Source organism: Lytechinus variegatus, chromosome 2 (genome assembly GCF_018143015.1).
Source record: "Lytechinus variegatus isolate NC3 chromosome 2, Lvar_3.0, whole genome shotgun sequence".
Taxonomy (NCBI): Eukaryota; Metazoa; Echinodermata; class Echinoidea; order Temnopleuroida; family Toxopneustidae; genus Lytechinus; species Lytechinus variegatus.
Genome location: NC_054741.1, coordinates 72,121,763 through 72,141,344, shown reverse-complemented (window position 1 = coordinate 72,141,344; position 19,582 = coordinate 72,121,763). Strand labels below are relative to the sequence as shown.

The 19,582-nt window shown below is 37.0% G+C and overlaps 1 protein-coding gene across 3 annotated transcripts; it reads left to right on the top strand.

The window, feature by feature from the left end:
- Nucleotides 1-584: 584 nt before the first annotated feature.
- On the top strand, nucleotides 585-16,731 carry LOC121408911 (major vault protein). 3 transcript variants are annotated; one of them, XM_041600628.1, is made up of 15 exons: nucleotides 585-660; nucleotides 6,145-6,370; nucleotides 6,748-6,943; nucleotides 7,467-7,814; nucleotides 8,201-8,326; nucleotides 8,814-8,924; nucleotides 9,708-9,833; nucleotides 10,464-10,616; nucleotides 11,008-11,243; nucleotides 12,004-12,201; nucleotides 12,648-12,792; nucleotides 13,346-13,557; nucleotides 13,988-14,231; nucleotides 14,868-15,056; nucleotides 15,759-16,731. In XM_041600628.1, exons 2-15 carry the CDS (start codon nucleotides 6,222-6,224, stop codon nucleotides 15,900-15,902), a joined length of 2,577 nt encoding a protein of 858 aa, XP_041456562.1. In that variant the 5' UTR covers nucleotides 585-660; nucleotides 6,145-6,221; the 3' UTR covers nucleotides 15,903-16,731. The 3 variants fall into 3 exon arrangements, with proteins under 3 accessions (XP_041456562.1, XP_041456561.1, XP_041456563.1); XM_041600627.1 differs by lacking the exon at nucleotides 585-660 and adding an exon at nucleotides 695-819; XM_041600629.1 differs by lacking the exon at nucleotides 585-660 and adding an exon at nucleotides 3,463-3,482.
- The last annotated feature ends 2,851 nt before the right edge of the window (nucleotides 16,732-19,582 follow it).

The following is a 19,582-nucleotide window of genomic DNA, read 5'->3' as shown; positions in this document are numbered from 1 at the left end:
CACACCCGAAAGTATATTTTGTTACTTGCTGGCATGATATAACTATAACCTAGGCTCGATTGAGAATTAAAGGATCATGATAAATTTAAGTGCGGAATCAAAATTGATGTTATACTAATTTAGAATTAGAGAGAAGGGGGAGCAGGGGTCTCTCGTTTATATTTCATTCATTCATTTATTTGAAGGAGAAAAAAATAAGATTGAGCTCGATCCTCCTTTTCCCCCTTTCTGTGGGTGTTTTGGTTTTTGAGCGATCATCATCACCCCCGCCCTTCCCCGGCTTCGCGCCTGACTTTTCAGAGCGAGAGTACTCCCCCCCCCCCCCCCCCCCCCTCCTCGTTTACAGCGATCTGCCTATGACTATGTCAATGAACTACGTCATACTCATTTTGTTAATATGCAAATTTCCCTTTAATTCACACAGGGCGTCCCAGGGGTTGGGAACCAATGCAAGCCCAGTGATTGGTCGACGGTTGCACCATCACTTGGAAAGCCAATTATGTCATGAGCTATTTTGGGTTGCCATTGAGACGCGTGTGAATCCGGAAGCATTCACTGTACATTGCTGCTATGCTTGCGAATGAATAAGACTGCATGCATATTGCATACAGCACTTGCAATATTGTGAAGTCAGAGGGCCGAGACTGAGAGCCGAGCAAGGTGAGTATATAAGAACAAGTAAATTAGTTTTCAATCTTACTAGACCCAAAGATTGAGAATGGCTCATCTTTAGAAATATTCACAGACTATTTTAGTACTTAGTAGTGGTGAAATGGAGTGATGATGCCCATTTTTGTCAGACTGAGCTGAGACTGAGAGGTGAGTTGATTGTGCGTGGACTGCACTGCTGGTGCCTTGGTGGTGGTGGGTGGTGTTTTGAGACTTGAGTTGAGCAGAGCTCCGGGGAGTGTTTCATCAGCATGTGGTAAAATAATAAGAATATTGGTTATGGATTAACCTGTTGGGAAGGAAGGAAAGGGGGTTAACAGAAGGGAAGTATCAGTGATACTTACCAAGAAAGTGATGGTGCCAGGCACGGTGAAAATAATAACAAGAACCAAAAAGCAGGCCAAAGAAACTTGCAGACTATGTGGTGATGTTGCTGCTGAGATGTGATGTATTCCTGGTGCTGATATGATATATAGTAGCTTGTTGTAGATAACCTCGAAGGGCGAAAGGCGAAGCAAAGTTGTTGTAGTAAACAGACGTCCTCGTCTTCAGCCAGTCGACTCTTCAAGTGATGATTTTATCCCTTAGCTGGCCTGACAATGCAGCCTTGCTGAGTTGTGCACCCAAGCATGGATGAATGCACAGGGCTTGGGGGTTTGGGTCTATTGTTGTGTGCACACACCCATAGTACATGTGCATGTATCCTCTATTCTCCAACCCATCCCACAGTACTATATGTAGGGAGCATTCGCGCGTGCCCCAGACTGTGGTACATTTTACCACAAACATTTTCGTCCGACATGTTGTCAGATCTGACATCTTTCCTTGATTTTGATTGGTTAATAAGCAATGTTCCTATGGTAACTGTCGGATAAAACGTCTGACAAGTCCTTTCATGAAACGCTCCCCAGAGGTCCGATTTTCATTTGGAGGGGAGGGGGTGGGGGAGGCATGTTTCAGCTAAAATTCTTTGCCGACCCAATACAATCTAGTTTTATGATCTGTTATTGATTATTAAAGGGATGGTTCGGACTGAAAAAAAAAAATTCTTTGCCGACCCAATACAATCTAGTTTTATGATCTGTTATTGATTATTAAAGGGATGGTTCGGACTGAAAATATATCCAAATAGATGACTAAATAGACATAGTAAAATGCTAAAAATTTCATCAAAATCAGAATTCAGATAACAAAATTGACTGAGTCTGAGAAACTTATGACATTTGTTAACAAGATCAGAAGGCCTATTGGTGATGAGGTATGCTGGTAATCGGCCGGTGCGAAACTGCATTAGTGCCACAAAGTTATTGAATTTCAAAGTTTATCAATATTTTGTGAAAATAGTTATCGTCATGAATATTCATAGATGGACTGATGATGTCACACCCCCACTTTCCTTTTTCTTATGTTATTACATGAAATCATAAATGTTTCATTATTTCATACATGTGTAAATGTTATGTCTCAATAATGATGAAATTAGTTGTGGCAATAAATAACTAATGCTGTTAATGAGTTGTCATTCCAATTGTTTTAGTTCTTGGTACTATGGTAGACAAATTTTGAATAAACCTAATTTCATATAATAAAACACAAAAGAACAAGTGGGGATATGACATCATCATCCCACCTAATGAATATTCATAAAGACATGCCTAGAGCTGTTTCAATGGAATACTACAAGTCTTTGAAATTCAATATTTTTATTTTTTCCGATTTTGATCAAATTTTCAGCATTTTTTCTTCGTGAATTTTACTCTATTTATTGAGATATAAATATCCCCATTCTGGACCAGGACCTTTCATTGACAAATCATTGGGAAATCAAAGCTAATCTCAGAAAAAAAAGGGATTCAAGGCAAGTATTTCACTCAGCTGCAAGCCGGGGTTGTTATGTACAGAAATAGACGCTGGCATGTCTGGGAGGTCTATATGAGAGCAATAGTTAGTAGACTAACCAACCAGAAGTAAACTGCATGTTTTCACTTTGAAACATGTAACTTCATAGAGGTTATTTATTTTGGTTTACAATCAAGAGACCTATGAGTCTAGGAATTGGAATTGTTGGAAACTGGAACTGCGATGATCCGAAGTAAATAACCACAAGTTCGGTCAAATTCTTGCTGTCCAAACTTTTATCGCATTAGTCCGACGGGTGCTCATTACAGACAGATTATATTATGCAAGTCAATTGGTATTTTGCAAATTTCGTATTGATTCAATTTCCCCATGATTTGTCAGTGGCTGGGCCCTTTAAGGTTGGAAAAAAGCTTCAGTCTATGTACATTGTTGGTTGTTTCACTAAACTATACATCCATGACATCGGGGTCCGGGGATGTTAGGTCTTAGGAGAATGCCAGAAGAAAAGGCGGTTATGAATTCCGGTCTAACTTAAGCTTAGGTAAACTATTCAGTTTCAAACAATGCGCATAACAATGGTAGGCTAGGCACTGCTGAAATAACAAATGAACTTGAGTCTAGACGGAACAGAAATGTAAAACAGCTGAAGAAAACACTTGTAAGTTAAACAAAATAGAAAATTAAAAAAATAACCATCCAACAATAACATTACTTCACATTAACAGAGCAGTTTAGACAAGGCTTACAGCAGATGGTACTGTATGTAGGCCTGCATGTTTCTGTAATGAGCCAATTACCTGTGATATCTTGCAGTGCTTACTAGAGAGATCTAGACTCATCCTTGTTTTGAAATTGGCATTGACAGGTGTGTGTTGCCAGTCATAGTCTCCTGGCATCTTCCCTGCAGGGCATGGATGTGTCACCAATCCTCTGCTAATCTCCATGTAGTACAGGTAGATCAAAACATGTATTGCACCACAATGCATCATGTGGGATGGTGCAATAAGAAGTTCTGATGCATAATTGTGCAATGCAGAGATGGAAGCTTTGTGTTTTTCTTGAAGCAGAGATGCGTTCTGTGTTCATCTCCCTAACCATGACCCCCCCCTGCAGCTTCTCAGTTTGATTTTTAAACATTGAATAACATTTCAGAATGTAGTAAAAACAATCTCAATTATCAGAGAGGTTTGTTTTGTTGCCTGCAAATAGCCACACACATGTTCACAAAGTTAAATTGGATTTTTGTGGCTTTCATCCATGGCTGACATGCTATGTTTGGTAGGTCAGATGAAAATTTTCTGATGAAGGGTGTTGCAATCAAAGACTTTGCTGTATGCAGTGCCAATTGCTGCTGTTTCTTAGCATGATGCAAGATGGTGCAATCCTTCCCCTCCACCCTATCTTTTATAGTAGATGATAATGATGGAGCTCATTCTCCCGCATGTTAGAGTGCAAATATTATATCCATACACATTTGGGTAGTAATCCTGTAATGCTAAAAGAAGAGATGCTGGCAGACCAAATTGTTTCACCAAAAATTTCACAGCAGTTTATAAAGAAAAAAAATAGTCAAATAGAGAGTTCAACTTATGAACACTACTTTCATGCTTTTTAATATCATGTACACTGATCTGGGACACTGATTCCTTTTACATAATTTCTAGCTGTAGTTCATTCAGAATTGATAATGGATTTACCATTCTACACATATGTACAATACACATACATAATTGATTTTACAGGATAGAGCTCACATGAGTATCCATACCATAGTGTTTTATTTTGGTAATAGGAGGCAAGTAAATATTAGTTTTTATCCAAATTTGAGATATTGATAATTATCCTGTTCCATCTACATGTAGCATTCATGAACTTTTTTTTAGCCTAATGATATTGATCAGTTGAAACACATCCTATATTTCTGTTTTCCAAGGATGTTTCCATTAACATTAGAACAACTTTTGTATTCAAGATGTCTTTTTTGTGACTTGCATCTTTTTGCAATTATTGCAGTGTAAATTACTAAGAGTCAATCCAGATATTGCACAGGAAACCAGCCTCAAAAATTTAGTTTAAGGAAGGAAGGAAATAGCCTTTGTTCTTATCAACAAAACAGGATACTTTTTGTTAGTCCAAGTTTCCCCATTTTAGAAAAGAGGGTAGTTATTTCAATGGGCGTTGTTAAGCAGTAAACCACTGGGCTATGTTTTCACAAGTACATGCACCAGGCTTTCCATCAGAGTTTAAAGTGATTCAAGTTGATATGCAGAAGCTCATACATTTTGAGTCCGTTGCTTTAGAGCTTGAGAAGTGAAGACCCTGTGAGCAGTGTCCTTGTGATCATCATTTTAATTTTGTATTTTAATTTAGATTGCCCTAGCTGGTCATTTGACTCTATTCACAATATTGCATCATTATAATGATAATTTGCAGTTATTTGGGAATCAAATACTTTCTTTTTAAATACTCTTCAAAGCACTCTGTAAAGAACTCTGTATAACTCTTTGCATGCTGGATTAATTTTGGGGGATAATAATGACAATGGTTTCCATGTTTTTTTTCTTTAATTCAAGATTTCCATATTGCACCATTGATGCTTATTATTATATCATGTTATTCAAGAACTATTGCCTTTTATTAGCTAATTTGAAGGTAGGGGGGAACGAATTAATTAAGATTGTTGAATTTAATTGTACAAATGTGCAAGATAGCAACATCAGCATGCAAAAAGCACTTCCTTTTACCCAAATTGTTTACACCCAAATGTGCACTGATGTGTCAGTTGAAATCAAGATTGGTCAAAGGCCATAAACATTACAAAAGATAAATATTTGTATTATAGCTCTAACCTGGTTTTTTGTTTGCTCAAATTATTCATTGGTTAATATAAAATCTTAACAATTTTATATGCCTCAGTTTATGTACATGTATACAGTATGTACATGACTACATGAAGACATTGTTCTGATTTATTAACTCTATTTGAATTACCCATTAGAGGAGTGCCAAGTTATCAATTTTAGATTTTTTTATTAAATGTACATGTACAACCGGCTGACATACATGTACATTGTAGCACACTCAAATACCATTACAATCTTCAGAAACCATGCATACAGTGTATGGGAAGCTTTTTGTGCATATGGTACATATCCATGGAAATTGAGGACTGGTACAATAATTCTGTAAAACAACAACAAACAAAAAAACATTACATTGTAACAAAAAGTACCCACTTTACAATATGATGCCACATGCCAGAAAGAAAATTAAGAAAAAAGGCATATTGGTTTTTATAGAGTCTTACAATACCAAATCTTGATGGATAAATTAAGGTAGTTTTGATTCTTTTCAGCAGTTAATCTTTCAGTTTCATTGTAATTCAAGTTAGCTTTAAATCAAATGTATAGATTGTGTCAACTGCAGTAGACAAAAAACTTGCCACATTTAGAGGGAGTTGAAAAGAATATGACTATAACTGATACTCTGAAAATGATACATTACTTTTCATTTCAGTTGGCATATGGTAATAATTGCATTTTCTACTATTTCTACTTCATTTATGTACACGCCAAAGAAATAACCTCATAGCATCTTTTCTCTTTTGCTTTCCAGATTCACACAGTATCCATCCAGTACTGCAAAGTTTCATTATCTTTTTTTTTTTGAGAGGAAGCAACCTTTGACAAGCCATGGATCGTGCATCAAAGAGGGGGAGCAGCCAGGAGGAGTCTATCTTCCGCATCCCCCCATATTACTACATCCATGTCTTGGACCACAATGACAATGTCACCAAGGTCGTTGTGGGTCCTAAGACCTACATCCGCCAGGACCATGAAAGGTAGGATTGACTCTCCTTTGTCCTGTATAATAGATGATAGAATCTTAAATTAATGTGTAACAATTTTTAAATCTGTGGCAAACCCTGTATCACATGTACCTAACATGATACTTATGTGTCATCTAGCTTATCATTTTATTGAAAATAATTTGCATTTCAGCAAGATATTAGCAACAAACATACAATGTGAATATTATCCCTTTTGTATCATTCTTATAGGAACGTTTTACTAAAATTTCAAATGTTTAATTCTTGATTAGAAATAGATATTGGTTGGACGTCTCTTGACAAAGCAAAACTATAATTGGATCCTTTAAAAATATCAGAGGAAAATTAGGTTATGATTTCTGAACTTCTCTCCCTCTCTATCCGTGTAGGGTCATCTTCGGTCCCGAGAAGATGATCACCATCCCTCCTAGGCATTACTGTATTGTAGAGAACCCTGTGGTCAGGAATGATGCTGGTCAGGTTGTCTTTGATGGTCTTGGACAGGTCAAACTATCCCATGCTGACCAGGAGATCAGGTTAGCCCGGGAACCGTTCCCTCTCTACCCAGGAGAAGTATTGAAGCAGGTGAGATTGGGCTTATCTTTACTGTTGTCTTGATGTAGTCTTTAATATTTGATTAGATATTAAAAAAGAATTGTTCATATATCTTTTCTATTGCCTCAGTTCAATCTACATTAGATCTTGGGCTTGACGTTTAGTTGATAAAGTTATGCACTTTTTAGTGTTGATCTTTTCTTCCCTCATACATTATTGCTAAGTAAGCAGGTCACAGAAGTTGCATCCAACATTTTAAATTGCGTATTTCGAGGTCAATCTCTCATCTCGTATTTGGGGGATTTTTTTTCAATGCCTAGAAATTCTTTTAAAGTTATACTTTGTCCATATCCCAGCTTTTTACATTCAAAATAACTGTACTGTGCAATGTCAAAGGGAATGCTTTCTCGTTGGTTATATAGTGTTATTTCGGCCAAGTTTTTTTCAACATCCCAAACTTCTTGAGAAAAAAGGCTTCATTGCCCAAAACTCAAATGAAAATACTGCCTGTCCATTTTATATTAAATGGCGTACATGTCCATTTCTTCAACAGGCTGTGACTGCCTTGAAGGTTGTCCAGGCCAACGCTGCCCTTAGGCTCCGAGCCATCCTTGACTTCGAGGACGGTACCCAGAAGCGCGTCGCTGGCGACGAGTGGCTCTTTGAGGGACCCGGTACCTACATCCCCCGCAAGGAAGTGGTGGTGGATGAGACCATCAGGGCAACCATCATCAGACCTAACCAGGCTATCAAGCTAAGGGCTCGTAAGGAAACCAAAGATAGAGAAGGCAATACTAGGGTTACTGGTGAGGAGTGGCAGGTTAAGAAGGTTGGTGCCTACCTCCCTGGGGCATATGAGGAGGTGGTCGATACCGTCAATGCCTACGTGCTCACAGAAAAGGTATGCTACATGATTGTTTTCCTTCAAAATTGATTATCTTTTATGTGCAATGACCAATTAAAGCTATTTTTATATGGAAAATAAGTTAAACAGTAAAAACGAGAAGTATCAGTTTTTTACTTTAAAATGAATTTACAACTTCATATTGATTTTGTGATGAAATTTCATCTTTTTCAGAGTTTTTTTATTGTTTTATTTACTCTTATATATCAGATTGTGATTGGTGCTACAGAATCAAATATTAAGAATTAGTTGGTTTATTTGAATTGAAGAATAAAGTTAGCTTTTAAATAAAGTGGGATCTTGTTTTCTTGATTGTTGTTGCATAATTACATGTATTTTATCATTGAAATATTAATGATAATACAAACATTATATTTTTACAGAATGCTCTTCACCTAAGAGCCACACGCACATTTGTAGATATGAAGAATCAGACAAGGAAGAATGGTGAGGAGTGGCTGATCACTATGGCTGATACAGATGCACACATTCCAGATGTGTATGAGGAGGTAAGAAACTACATCACTCTCCTTTACCTAGTAAGATATTCTACAAGGACTTGCAGTGTATTCATAGAGCACATAATTCCATAAGGAAAAGAAAAATAATTGTGTTAAAGTTTGGCTAAATATAGACAAGAAGACCAGAATTCTCAACAGGACTTTAAAGTCATAGACACACACACCTACATGAAATAGAATATTATTCAGTTGGATTAGATTTTGTACCAATATACGCTAAAAAATTGAGACCTTTTGAGGTTGACCATAGTTCAAACCTTTGTTGATTGTAGCCATAATATTTGAATTGATATAAATGAGCTATTTGAAATAATAAGATGGTGCACTTGTTCAGCTTTTGTAAAGCATTCATATATTTTTACAACAGAGTGAAAGTTTGGTTTGTATTCAAATCTAATTTGTTTACTTGTATTTTTAAGAATCACTTCATAGAATACCCTGAATAATGATTATTTCATGTTCTTGTTTCTGATAGGTTGTAAGAGTTGTAGACATCAACACATTGACCAATCGCCAGTACTGTGTCATCGTGGACCCTGTCGGGGCCGATGGAAAACCACAGCTTGGACAGAAGAGATTAATCAAGGTAAAGAGATTGAAAGAAATTCCCAGCAAGGTCTATTCTTGATTCATTCATTTGTTGTTTACAAGTCCAAGTTAATCAGTCTGTTTTCTCATTTATACACTTTGCTTTTGACACTACATTGAAATAGTTTATGATAATAATGATAATAATAATAACTGTATATTTACCCAGGGTAGCCACTTCAGTTCCAAAAACTGATAAAAAGTTAGGGTTTCTTCATATATGCTGGAAAATTCTTAATTCATATCAGCAGTAAAGAATATAGTTCACATTTAATTACACATATAATTCCATTACAGGCTTTAGTAATTCTCTAATTCCTTACTAAATTATGCAGTGGAATCATAATATGAGTAGATCTGGTACTCTTTTGAAATAACTATTTTTCATTCTGATAGTACAGAGTACTACTTTTGATGATGCAGATTTCTTACTGGGAGCATGCGATTTTACAACCTAGCTCATGTTGCAGAATCTTCCCTCCTTTAATGCCATGTTCCCCTCATAATTCATGCTTGTGAAGGCTGATTTCCCCAAATGAGAAGATTCTGCATCATGAAAAAGGAATCTAAAAGCTCCTTATGACAATAAAACATACATTAATGATAATGATGCCTAACATTAACTACCTATATGTAGCTTGTTACAACACATCAATAGTAAATCTTTTTTTTAACAATGAAAAGGAGGTATGAACTCTTCATTTCTGTTCTGTCACTGCATTTATTCTTGCATTGTCGACCATATCACAGTTTCTCTCATTTTATTCAATGATTCTTGTAGGGTGAGGTGTCTTTCTTCCTTCAACCCGGTGAGACGCTTGAGCAAGGTATCCAGTCTGTATTCATCCTTGGTGAAGATGAAGGTCTTATTCTCAGAGCTCAGGAATCATTCAAGGATGCCAATGCTGTAAGTCACTTTGAAATTATCCTCATAAATGAAAAAAAAATTGCTATAAATGAATATGAATAAAACTTTGCACCGAAAAGATGCAGATATCACATGCATTATTCTAGCAACAGTTGGTGTTACAATAAAGAATTATGTTTACATGGGCTGAAAGGGTTATTTTATTTACAAAATCAAAATTGTGAAACGTCAGTTTTGCTGTTCTTACTGTTTTTCACAGTTTATTCCAAGTGCAAAACCTGGTGCATATTCCTTGGTCATTGACGTCGTTTCCATTTGTATCATTAAATTTTGTCAAGCTTAGACAGAGTAGAGATATTTTGTAATTTCCCTGGTTTTCAATGCTTAATGACTACAAAATAGCTTGGATGCTTAATTATCATTATTAATAGCATCAAAGTAAGACTTAAGGTTAATGTCTGTATGAGTATATGTAGATTATGATGAAAAAAAAATGTATCTTCAGGCGGGTTGCAATATCTGGCCTTTAGTGCTTAATCCGTCCTTGTAATATGCTTATTCTTGAGAATATTTAAAATTTGTTACTTGAAGGTGAGATATATTGTTATTTAGGTTATATAACTATCATTTTAGACTAAGTTGTGCTTCATGATTTAATTTTTGTTTTAGAGTGGAGCAGTTCGTCAGCCAGGAGACAGGTGGATGATCAGGGGACCTTGTGAGTATGTACCTCCTGTGGAGGTAGAGGTCGTCACCAGGCGTAAGGCTATCCCTCTCGATGAGAATGAAGGAGTATACATCCGGGATACCAAGACTGGAAAGGTACATGTTATTTCTTCTTTCAAAGCCTGTAATCAAACACAATTTACAAGGCCTTTATGGCAATGAAAATTATTTCATGACTTAGAATCTTTGGTCTATTACCTCAGTTCAAACACACAAAAATAGTGTGGTAAGAATAAGATTGTGTTGCAGATTTAATGGCTTTAGTATTTGATTATTGCTACACTAGACCACCCTTGTAAACATAGTAACCTGTCAATTTTGAAAGGGAAAAGGTCATAATAACATCTGTTTACAAACATAAATTTGAGTTTATATATAATGGATTTAATCACCAAGCATTGATCTATTCTTGTGGGATCTTATGTCTAACCACCATTGACCAAAAGATGGATCTTTTAACTCTGCTCTAATCACTCTTCCTCTCCAGGTACGAGCAGTTACAGGAGAGACCTACATGCTGAGCCAGGATGAGGAGCTCTGGGCCAAGGAGCTGCCTCCAGCAGTAGAGGAGCTCCTTCAGAGTGCCAGGGACCCTTTGGCAGACCGTAGTGACAGGAGGGGAGGTGGGGCCTCCAGGGCCAGGGAGAAGACGAGGGTGGTATCCTTCCGTGTGCCTCACAATGCTGCTGTGCAGATCTATGACTACAAGGAGAAGAAGGCCAGGTGAGGATGATTGTCAGTGGCATCATCACTAGCCATTTATTCATCACTATATTATCTATCAAATAATGAGGTATCGAGTTCCATAAAATTTGTAATAACAAGTCTACAATGAGAGTTAAAAGCTATTGAAATCATTCAATCCGTTTGGCTGATAGTAAATACATGTGTGTTATAGAAACTGCATTTTTTTATATCAACTCTACATGAAATGAGACCCTGATGTTTTAAATATACTGCAGATTTACAGGTAGAATTTAATATCGGAGGATCTGGTCCCTTTAACATAAACGATACAACCATCTGTACAGATAAGCTTGGATGTAAGTCTATGGCAAATTATGTACACTAAGTTGCTATCAATTGTAAATACAGAATATATCTCTTAATGTTACAGGGCCCATGTTTGATAAAGATTTATTTTGTAAAGTGAACAATGATTAAGTTAATGATTGGCAAGGCATTATTAGTCTGCAGCTGTTCAAAGCCTTCAAGAGATCTGAATGCAAAGCCTATAATGATGTGTGTAACAAAAGCCCCATTGCAATTTTCCATGTGCTAGTCTTTATGTGAAGACCCATCTGTTGATCAGCGTTTCAATCGGGGTCGGTTCTTGCAGACTAAGGCATTATTGCCCAGCAAAGAAATAAGATCTCATGAAAGATAATGAATTCATGAATGTTAAAACATTCAAGATAATTGTTATATTTTTTTAATCAAACATACAAATCATTTAAATATTCTGTTTCTTTTATCTCTCTAGGGTTGTCTTTGGTCCTGAGCTGGTCATGCTTGGTCCCGATGAACAGTTCACTCAGCTCAGCCTCTCAGGAGGCAAACCTAAGCGCCCCAACGTCATCAAGGCCCTTTGCCTTCTCCTGGGTCCAGACTTCTGCACAGATATCATTACCATTGAGACCGCTGACCATGCCCGCCTGCAGCTTCAGCTCTCATACAACTGGTAAGCGTGGAGAGTGTATGTCAATGGATGTAGTCTTTCAAAAATATTGTTGTAGGTAGTGTACGTGAATACATAACTCTATTGCACTTCATATATTAAACAAGACGGATGTAGGTGTATTATCACAAATTAGTGGCTGTTATTGAAAAGATGGAAATATTATCCTTTTGCTCATGCAGCCGTTGGAGGGTACAGCTATGCCGTTTTGCTTTGTAATGTGCCTTGTTTAGTTCTGAAGGTGATACCCATCATTTCATATTCAATCAAAGAATTTTAATCCACACAGACGAGCGTAGGGAAACGGTAGCAGAATTACAAATTTTCATTCATCCTTGGCATTACATTTTGATAATTACTTTAAGCCAATTTATATTGTCTCATTCCCAGAGCATCCATCATTATATATTAAGTTTCATGTTTTTTTGCACCGTTCTTCCCGATGATAGGCACTTTGAGGTTCCAAATAAGACTGATGAGGTAGCGTCTGCTAAGCTCTTCAGTGTGCCCGACTTCATTGGTGATGCCTGCAAGGCTATTGCATCCAGGATCAGGGGTGCAGTTGCTGGAGTACAGTTTGATGATTTCCACAAGGTACAGTTTAGCAATGAGAACTTTGATATGAAATGGATCTGAATGAAGGTTATGCTCATAAGTTTGGACCCTCTACCTACTCAAAAAGAAGATAAGGTCACCTAGAATTTTTTTTTCTATGAATCAGGAGAGAGAGAGCAATGTATGTATGATTGAAAAGTGCAATGATAAAGGGGTATATTATAGATTGCCTACCTTTTGGATCAGATCATGGAAATATCAATTTAGCTTTGACAATTCTCCTTTTATTTAAAAATTTATTCCTGTATAAATTGGAATGGAATGTACTAAAATTGTGATTTAAATCAAAGGGGATGGGATGTACTAAGAATGAGATTTTTTTTTTATTAAAAGAGTATTAATGGAGATTCAAATGAGAAATACTTGTTTTCCTTTTGTCAGACATATAAGAACTTGGCTAAAATCATCCCATTCATGTTAGTTCCTTCATTTTGATTAATGGGGTATTCATATTTCAGTTATTAATGGAAAGATGAAGTGAGCTTCAAATAAAATGTATTCATTTCTCCCTTTCTCCCTTTCTCCAACGCAGAATTCTGCCAAGATCATCCGTGCCTCTGTTTTTGGCTTCGACGAGAAGAACAAGGTGAGGGAGTCCTTCCTGTTCCCTCAGAATAGCCTAGTGATCACCTCCATTGATATCCAGTCTGTAGAGCCTGTAGACCAGAGGACCAGGGATGCTCTACAGAAGTCTGTTCAGCTGGCTATTGAGATTACCACAAACTCACAGGAGGCTGCTGCCAGGTATGGAAGACATTTTCAATCTTCATCAATTGCCTAATGGCAAAAGTCTAATGCTTTCACCAAAACATGAATAAAGAGTAACAGGAGAAAACGTGTAGCCATTCATATACCTGGACTTGGTGAAGTGGGAATTCACTTTGACCACTAACATGAAGAGAAAATTAGTCTTTGATAATTAATTCTTTGCAATGTATGTTGATGTAAAGTGCAAATACCGTCATTCAGTGCTATTTGCCACAGTTTTTGTAGAGTTGGTACGGCCTTCACTCACTTTGAGAAGTATGTATACATGAATCCTCACCCTCTTGATTCGTTCTTGGAAGTCAAATTTTGTCAATTATGTTTCTTTTTTGCACCCAGTACTATTGCCGTAAAGTAAAAATGAAATAAGTATTTTTAGTAAGCCACCCAAACTTCACTTAAATTTCAGGCATGAGGCTGAGCGTCTAGAGCAAGAGGCTCGTGGTCGCCTTGAGCGTCAGAAGATCCTGGATGAAGCAGAGGCTGAGAAGTCTCGCAAGGAACTCCTGGAGCTCCAGGCCAACAGTGCAGCTGTGGAGAGCACCGGTCAGGCCAAGGCAGAGGCACAGTCTCGAGCTGAGGCTGCCAGGATTGAAGGAGAGGCTGCTGTTGACCAGGCCAGGCTCAAGGCTGAAGCAGCCAAGATTGAATCAGTGAGTATTGCATTTGTGTATCTTTCACTGCAGTGGGTTCTACATGGCAGTTGCATCAACCTCATTACCATAGACGGAATGACTGTATGGGAAATAGACTTTATACAGTTTATTTACAGAGGGGTTTCAGTTCGCTTTTCACTTTTTCAGAAAAGGAATGCATTTAATTTTCAGCTGTTGTACATTTGGCATTAAGAAATATTGAATTAGCAAGTGTACTTTTAGCATAATTGCTGTCAGAACTTATGACAATACTTTTGTCAAAAAGTAAGAACAATGTTAACAATTTCTTGATACCAACCAAATTGTTGTCTAAAGGAAAATGTACCCTCTGTATTTGGTAGTATACTAAGTACATCTTTCTAGTGTGTACATCTTTCTAGTGTGTGATCTGACATGGAAGTGTGAATATAAGAACATTTTTACAGCTAAAACAATGAATTCAGAGTTCTGTTCTGTCAGAATTTCTGTCGATTTAAAAGTATGAAACTTTTTTAAAATACACACACTTTGTTTGGAAATGCCATTATAATATTTTGTCTTGTAATTTACCATTTTAATTTTGGAAGAGATGTCCTAAGGTAAAAGATAATTTATAAAACTGAAAACCTCTGGATCTCAACCCCTCTCCTGTAGGAATCTGAGCTGCAACGCCTTACCAATGCTCGTGAGGCCGAGACCAAGTACGTCAAGGAACAGAATGCCTTGGAGGTCAACAAGGCCAAGCAGATGTCTGACATTGAGACAGAGAGGTTCAGGAACATGGTTCAGTCCATTGGAGCCGAGACCATCAAGGCCATGGCTATGGCTGGACCAGAGATGCAGGTATGTCAAGTCTTTCAACCCTTTCCCTGCAGTAGTATTACAGGAGATGGTAGTATTTTCTTTGGGACACTTCCAATATGCAGTTAAAACACTATGGTGTCTGCAAATGTCTTGCTGAAGAAAAATTTTGATTATTTTTTTATACGGTTGCTTGATGTAAATGCAGTCAATAGGGAACAGTGTGTGGTTTGAGGGGGAAATGAATGGAAAAAGGGAGGATAAAGACCTTTACTGGGGATGGTGTCTGGAGTGAAGAATGAATTGTCCTATTACATTATAAATGAGGAGGGCAGAGACAGAGAGTGACAATTTGACTCAGGGCCTATCCTGTTGGCAAACACCCAAGAATAAAACTTTTTGGTTGTAAAACTGTAAGTGCTACATGTAATCCTGATGATAAAACTATACAACTAGATTTATGAAAGGCATTTCCCTGTCTAAAATCAGGCGAGTGTTTCATTAACACGTATGTCCAACAGATTGTCTGATCCAACATCTCTCCTTGAGTTTGATTGGTTGAGAAGCACATTTTCAATGTTGGATAAAACATACTTTGTTGAATAAAACATCCGTCAAGTCCTTTAATGAAATGCACCCCAGAACTTCATCATGATCATCATTCTGCAATACTGCAGTAATATTAAACTTGTTTTTGAAACCAGCTCATTATAATCAATATCTTTCTTTTCCTTTACCTTACAGGTGAAACTGCTCTCTTCACTGGGATTGAAGTCCACCTTGATCACCGATGGATCCACCCCCATCAACCTCTTCAACACTGCCCAGGGTCTCCTTGGTGGGTTTGCTACAAAGAGAGGCATCGATCAGGTCGATCAGGATGAATAGGTCATCCCCATGTCATGACCAGTCCTTACAAAGCAGGAAAGGGATTGCATGTGGTATTACAAAGGTCACATCCATCGTTGTCAGTATAGACAATATAGTTTCTATGTCTATATGGTGTAGTATTGACTATTTTGTGATTGATGGGTCAGGTAAAAAAAGAAAAAAATCTACTTCTGGGGGAATCACAATTTGTCATTCTGTTTATGAGCATACTAAAACCACTGTCCCTTTTCATGTAATTATGGGTCAAGGAAGAACTAATGGTATTTGGTTCTATGAAAAAAAAGAAGAAGAATTAAGGAGTCGGGAGATAGAAGCAGGGGTCTTTCTATAAAATCATTTTGTCTAATTTCTAGGACAATCCTCAGAAATTTGATGGTTATGCAAAATCGCCTCAAGTTGTGCATTATGTGATCTTGGTGTAGAAGCTCTTGTACTGCAATTCCAGGTGTAGTATTCAAATAGTGAATGTTTCACTAGGATGTTTGAAATTGTTATTGGGAGCCACTGTAGAATGCTCTTCTTTCTTTAAATGAGTTTAGGAGACATGTGTCTGTGTGCTGTAATCAACCATTCGGTAAAGAGAGAGAAAAATAATCATTGGATATTTTGAATGGAAAGAAGTTGTCTTTATGGGTGGTTGCTGATTTTTGATATTTTTGAGAATTTGTAATTCTATTTTTAGTTCTTCACTTTTCATGAAGGAGAGGTTTTATTAGAGCCGGAGGATAATTCTGTTTTTGCTAGTAAGTGTCTGAAATAGTTCTTACACTTGTCATGGTTATTCATTAATGAATTTGAATGTAGAGATGAATTTGAATGGCTGTATTGTAAATAAAAACATAAACAGTCATAGAGCTAAAGTGTATGTTTGTTTTGGTTATCTGAAGATTCATGTATGTTTCCATTTTTAGTTCCATCATAAGTCTTTCAATTTAGAGGATAGATGTTTTTGACCAGAAAAAAAAATCCTGATAAATCAACCTTGAAGAGGTGGATATTAGTGTGTTTACATCAAGTAAAATATATAGATTCAGACAGAAATGCACACAATTTTAGGGATACATGCACCTAGCAAAACTTGGCATTTCTATGTCACTTGTTTTTACCAAAGTTGGAATTCGATGGCTATAACAATTATGCGATCCAAGAAAAACAATTTATTCATTCTAGCAGCTTCTTTCTGTGATGATGAAGAAGTGATCTTATTGTCAACTGTTCACTGTATTTGTTAAGGGTAATTATATTCTTAATTATATCATTGATTTGATGATCTATTATTGTGCCTCTTATTTCTGTGCTTCTCTAACTGTAAGTGAAGAAGTTGTATGTTGTGTTGTTAAAGCTTTAATAATGTGGTATAATTACTGAAGTGCAGTATAATAGAATTTATTTGATTAGTCACCTTTATATAACATTTCCAGATAGCCAAAGTGTGATATCTAATAGATATTTTATATTTTGAATATGTTTATCATGCAATCACAAATTTGTAACTGTGTCTATGAAAATATTTGTTTACCTGTATTTTTCTATATTCATTGTTAGACATATTTGCAAAGGCTAAATAAAATATTACCAGATGGTTTTCTTGTACTAAAATGCAATTTTGTGGATTGTTGTAATTCAGTTTAATTTTGTTTAAGAACACAAATTGAATACAAGAGATATTATAAATATATACCATGAAGCTTGAGGATCTGACTAACTAATCGCATTGAAGGAACATCCAATTAGTTCTCTCCTTCAGAGGGTCAAAAATTGAGAATGGTACCATAAAAATGGTATTGGCCAATGAGTTTTCATCTCAGAATGTTCTAGGCAAAGTTATACTGGTACCAAGAATTATAGATACACGTTGGCGGCGGAAGCCAAAAATTTTAGGAGGGGACAACCAAAAAAAATTTTGACAAGCAAAAAAAAAAAAAAGGTCATCAACAACAAATTTAGGGGGGACCATCCCCCTCCTCAAATTTAGGGGGGGACACGTCTCCCCCGCCTATATAGATGCAAACTGGGGTCTTAGTTGGTGTGGCATTTCAATTTTGGCATACTTCAGTCAGAACATATAGTATTCTGAGATGGACTTTTCCAGTCACCTGTTTTAATAATGGAAGGGGCTCGTTTGGAAACCAGTTAATAGAAATGGTGTCTTGCTATGCCTGGTAATCCAAAGATTTTCACGTGGCTGGTTTTTCAATTGTTATTTCGACATTTCTCTCCACGTCATACCCTAGTCACACTGCTATCGGAATGAAAATTGTTGGTACATTCCTGGATATTCAAAGTGCATTCTAAGAATTCTGACTGCATTCTGAGTGCATTCCAAATATTCGGGTCCATTCTCGTGTCTGGCCTGAATGTTTTGCTCATGCTCAAAACTTTCAAGGTACATTCGAGCTGGATAAATATCGAACGGCATTCAAAGTGCAGTCTAACCACTCAGACTGCATTCCAAATATTCTAACATTTCAACAACATTCAAAACATTCCGATCGCAATCATGGGAGAATCGAATCGCATAAAAGCACGGCTAGCTGTTGCTGCAACGTCGGTCAGCACTGAGAAGCATTTTCATTTGGCTGGTTCTGCTTGATTCCTGCTGATTCCGAATCAAGTGTGACGGGGGCTTTAGATTGTATCCATTAACTGGCTTATCTGGGAGTTTTCACTTAGTGGTGTATGGAGGATTAAATAACGGAGAAAATGTATTGTCAAATGGCCGTCATAATAAAGAACAAAGAAGTCTTTTTCGAAAATTGAATCAAAACAGCAGTGTAGTCCTTGTTTCTGGACAAACAACATACTTGTAATTTTTTGTTAAGGCAACTGCACGCCATACGTTTGGTTTGCGACTCAATTTTTTAAATCTGTGACTATGCTATCATCCTTCTTTAAATAAAAGCAAATTTAATATCTAGTCGTAATGACGTCATAGCAGTGGTACGATTGGCTACGATTTGAAACCAATTTGGCCTTTACTCCAAGATAAAGACTTGCAATCTTTCAAAATGGTTATATTAGTATTCTTTCACTTAATTTTAACCTCAAATAAAATATGTCCCATACAGTTTCAGACAAGGCAAAAGCGATTTTGTCTCGCCCACTGATGAAAATAACCAGACATATCGTGATTTGTGAGGGCACGCAACAGAATTGTCATAGAAGCCTTGCATGTAAACTTTAATGTTGACCTGAAAATGACCTTACCATGTGACCTTCCACTGCAGCAAAACATGCAGGTTGCCTAAGTACATCTACCATCCAAGTTTGGTTGAAAAGCGACTTACGGTTGCGAAGTTAGGTGTCATAAGAGAGTCTTGCATGTAAACTTTAACATTGACCTGAAAATGACCTTTGACCTTACCATGTGACCTCCGACTGCAGCAAAAGATGCAGGTCCCCCAAGTCCATCTACCATCCAAGTTTGGTTGAAAAGCGACTTACGGTTGTGGAGTTATGTGTCATTAAATTTGTGACAGACGGACGACATTTGGATCCCTAAGTCTCGCCTTCACCTCTGGTGGGCGAGACAAAAATGAGCAAAATGCGATTTGTTCCAAAATCGGATCGCGAACAGTCAGGTGTGCAGTGGTCTTAAGATATGAAACTTAGGATGAAACTGCTGTTCCAGTTCCCCAGTTTTTTACTAAGACTTCAAAGCTTTTTCAACACATTAA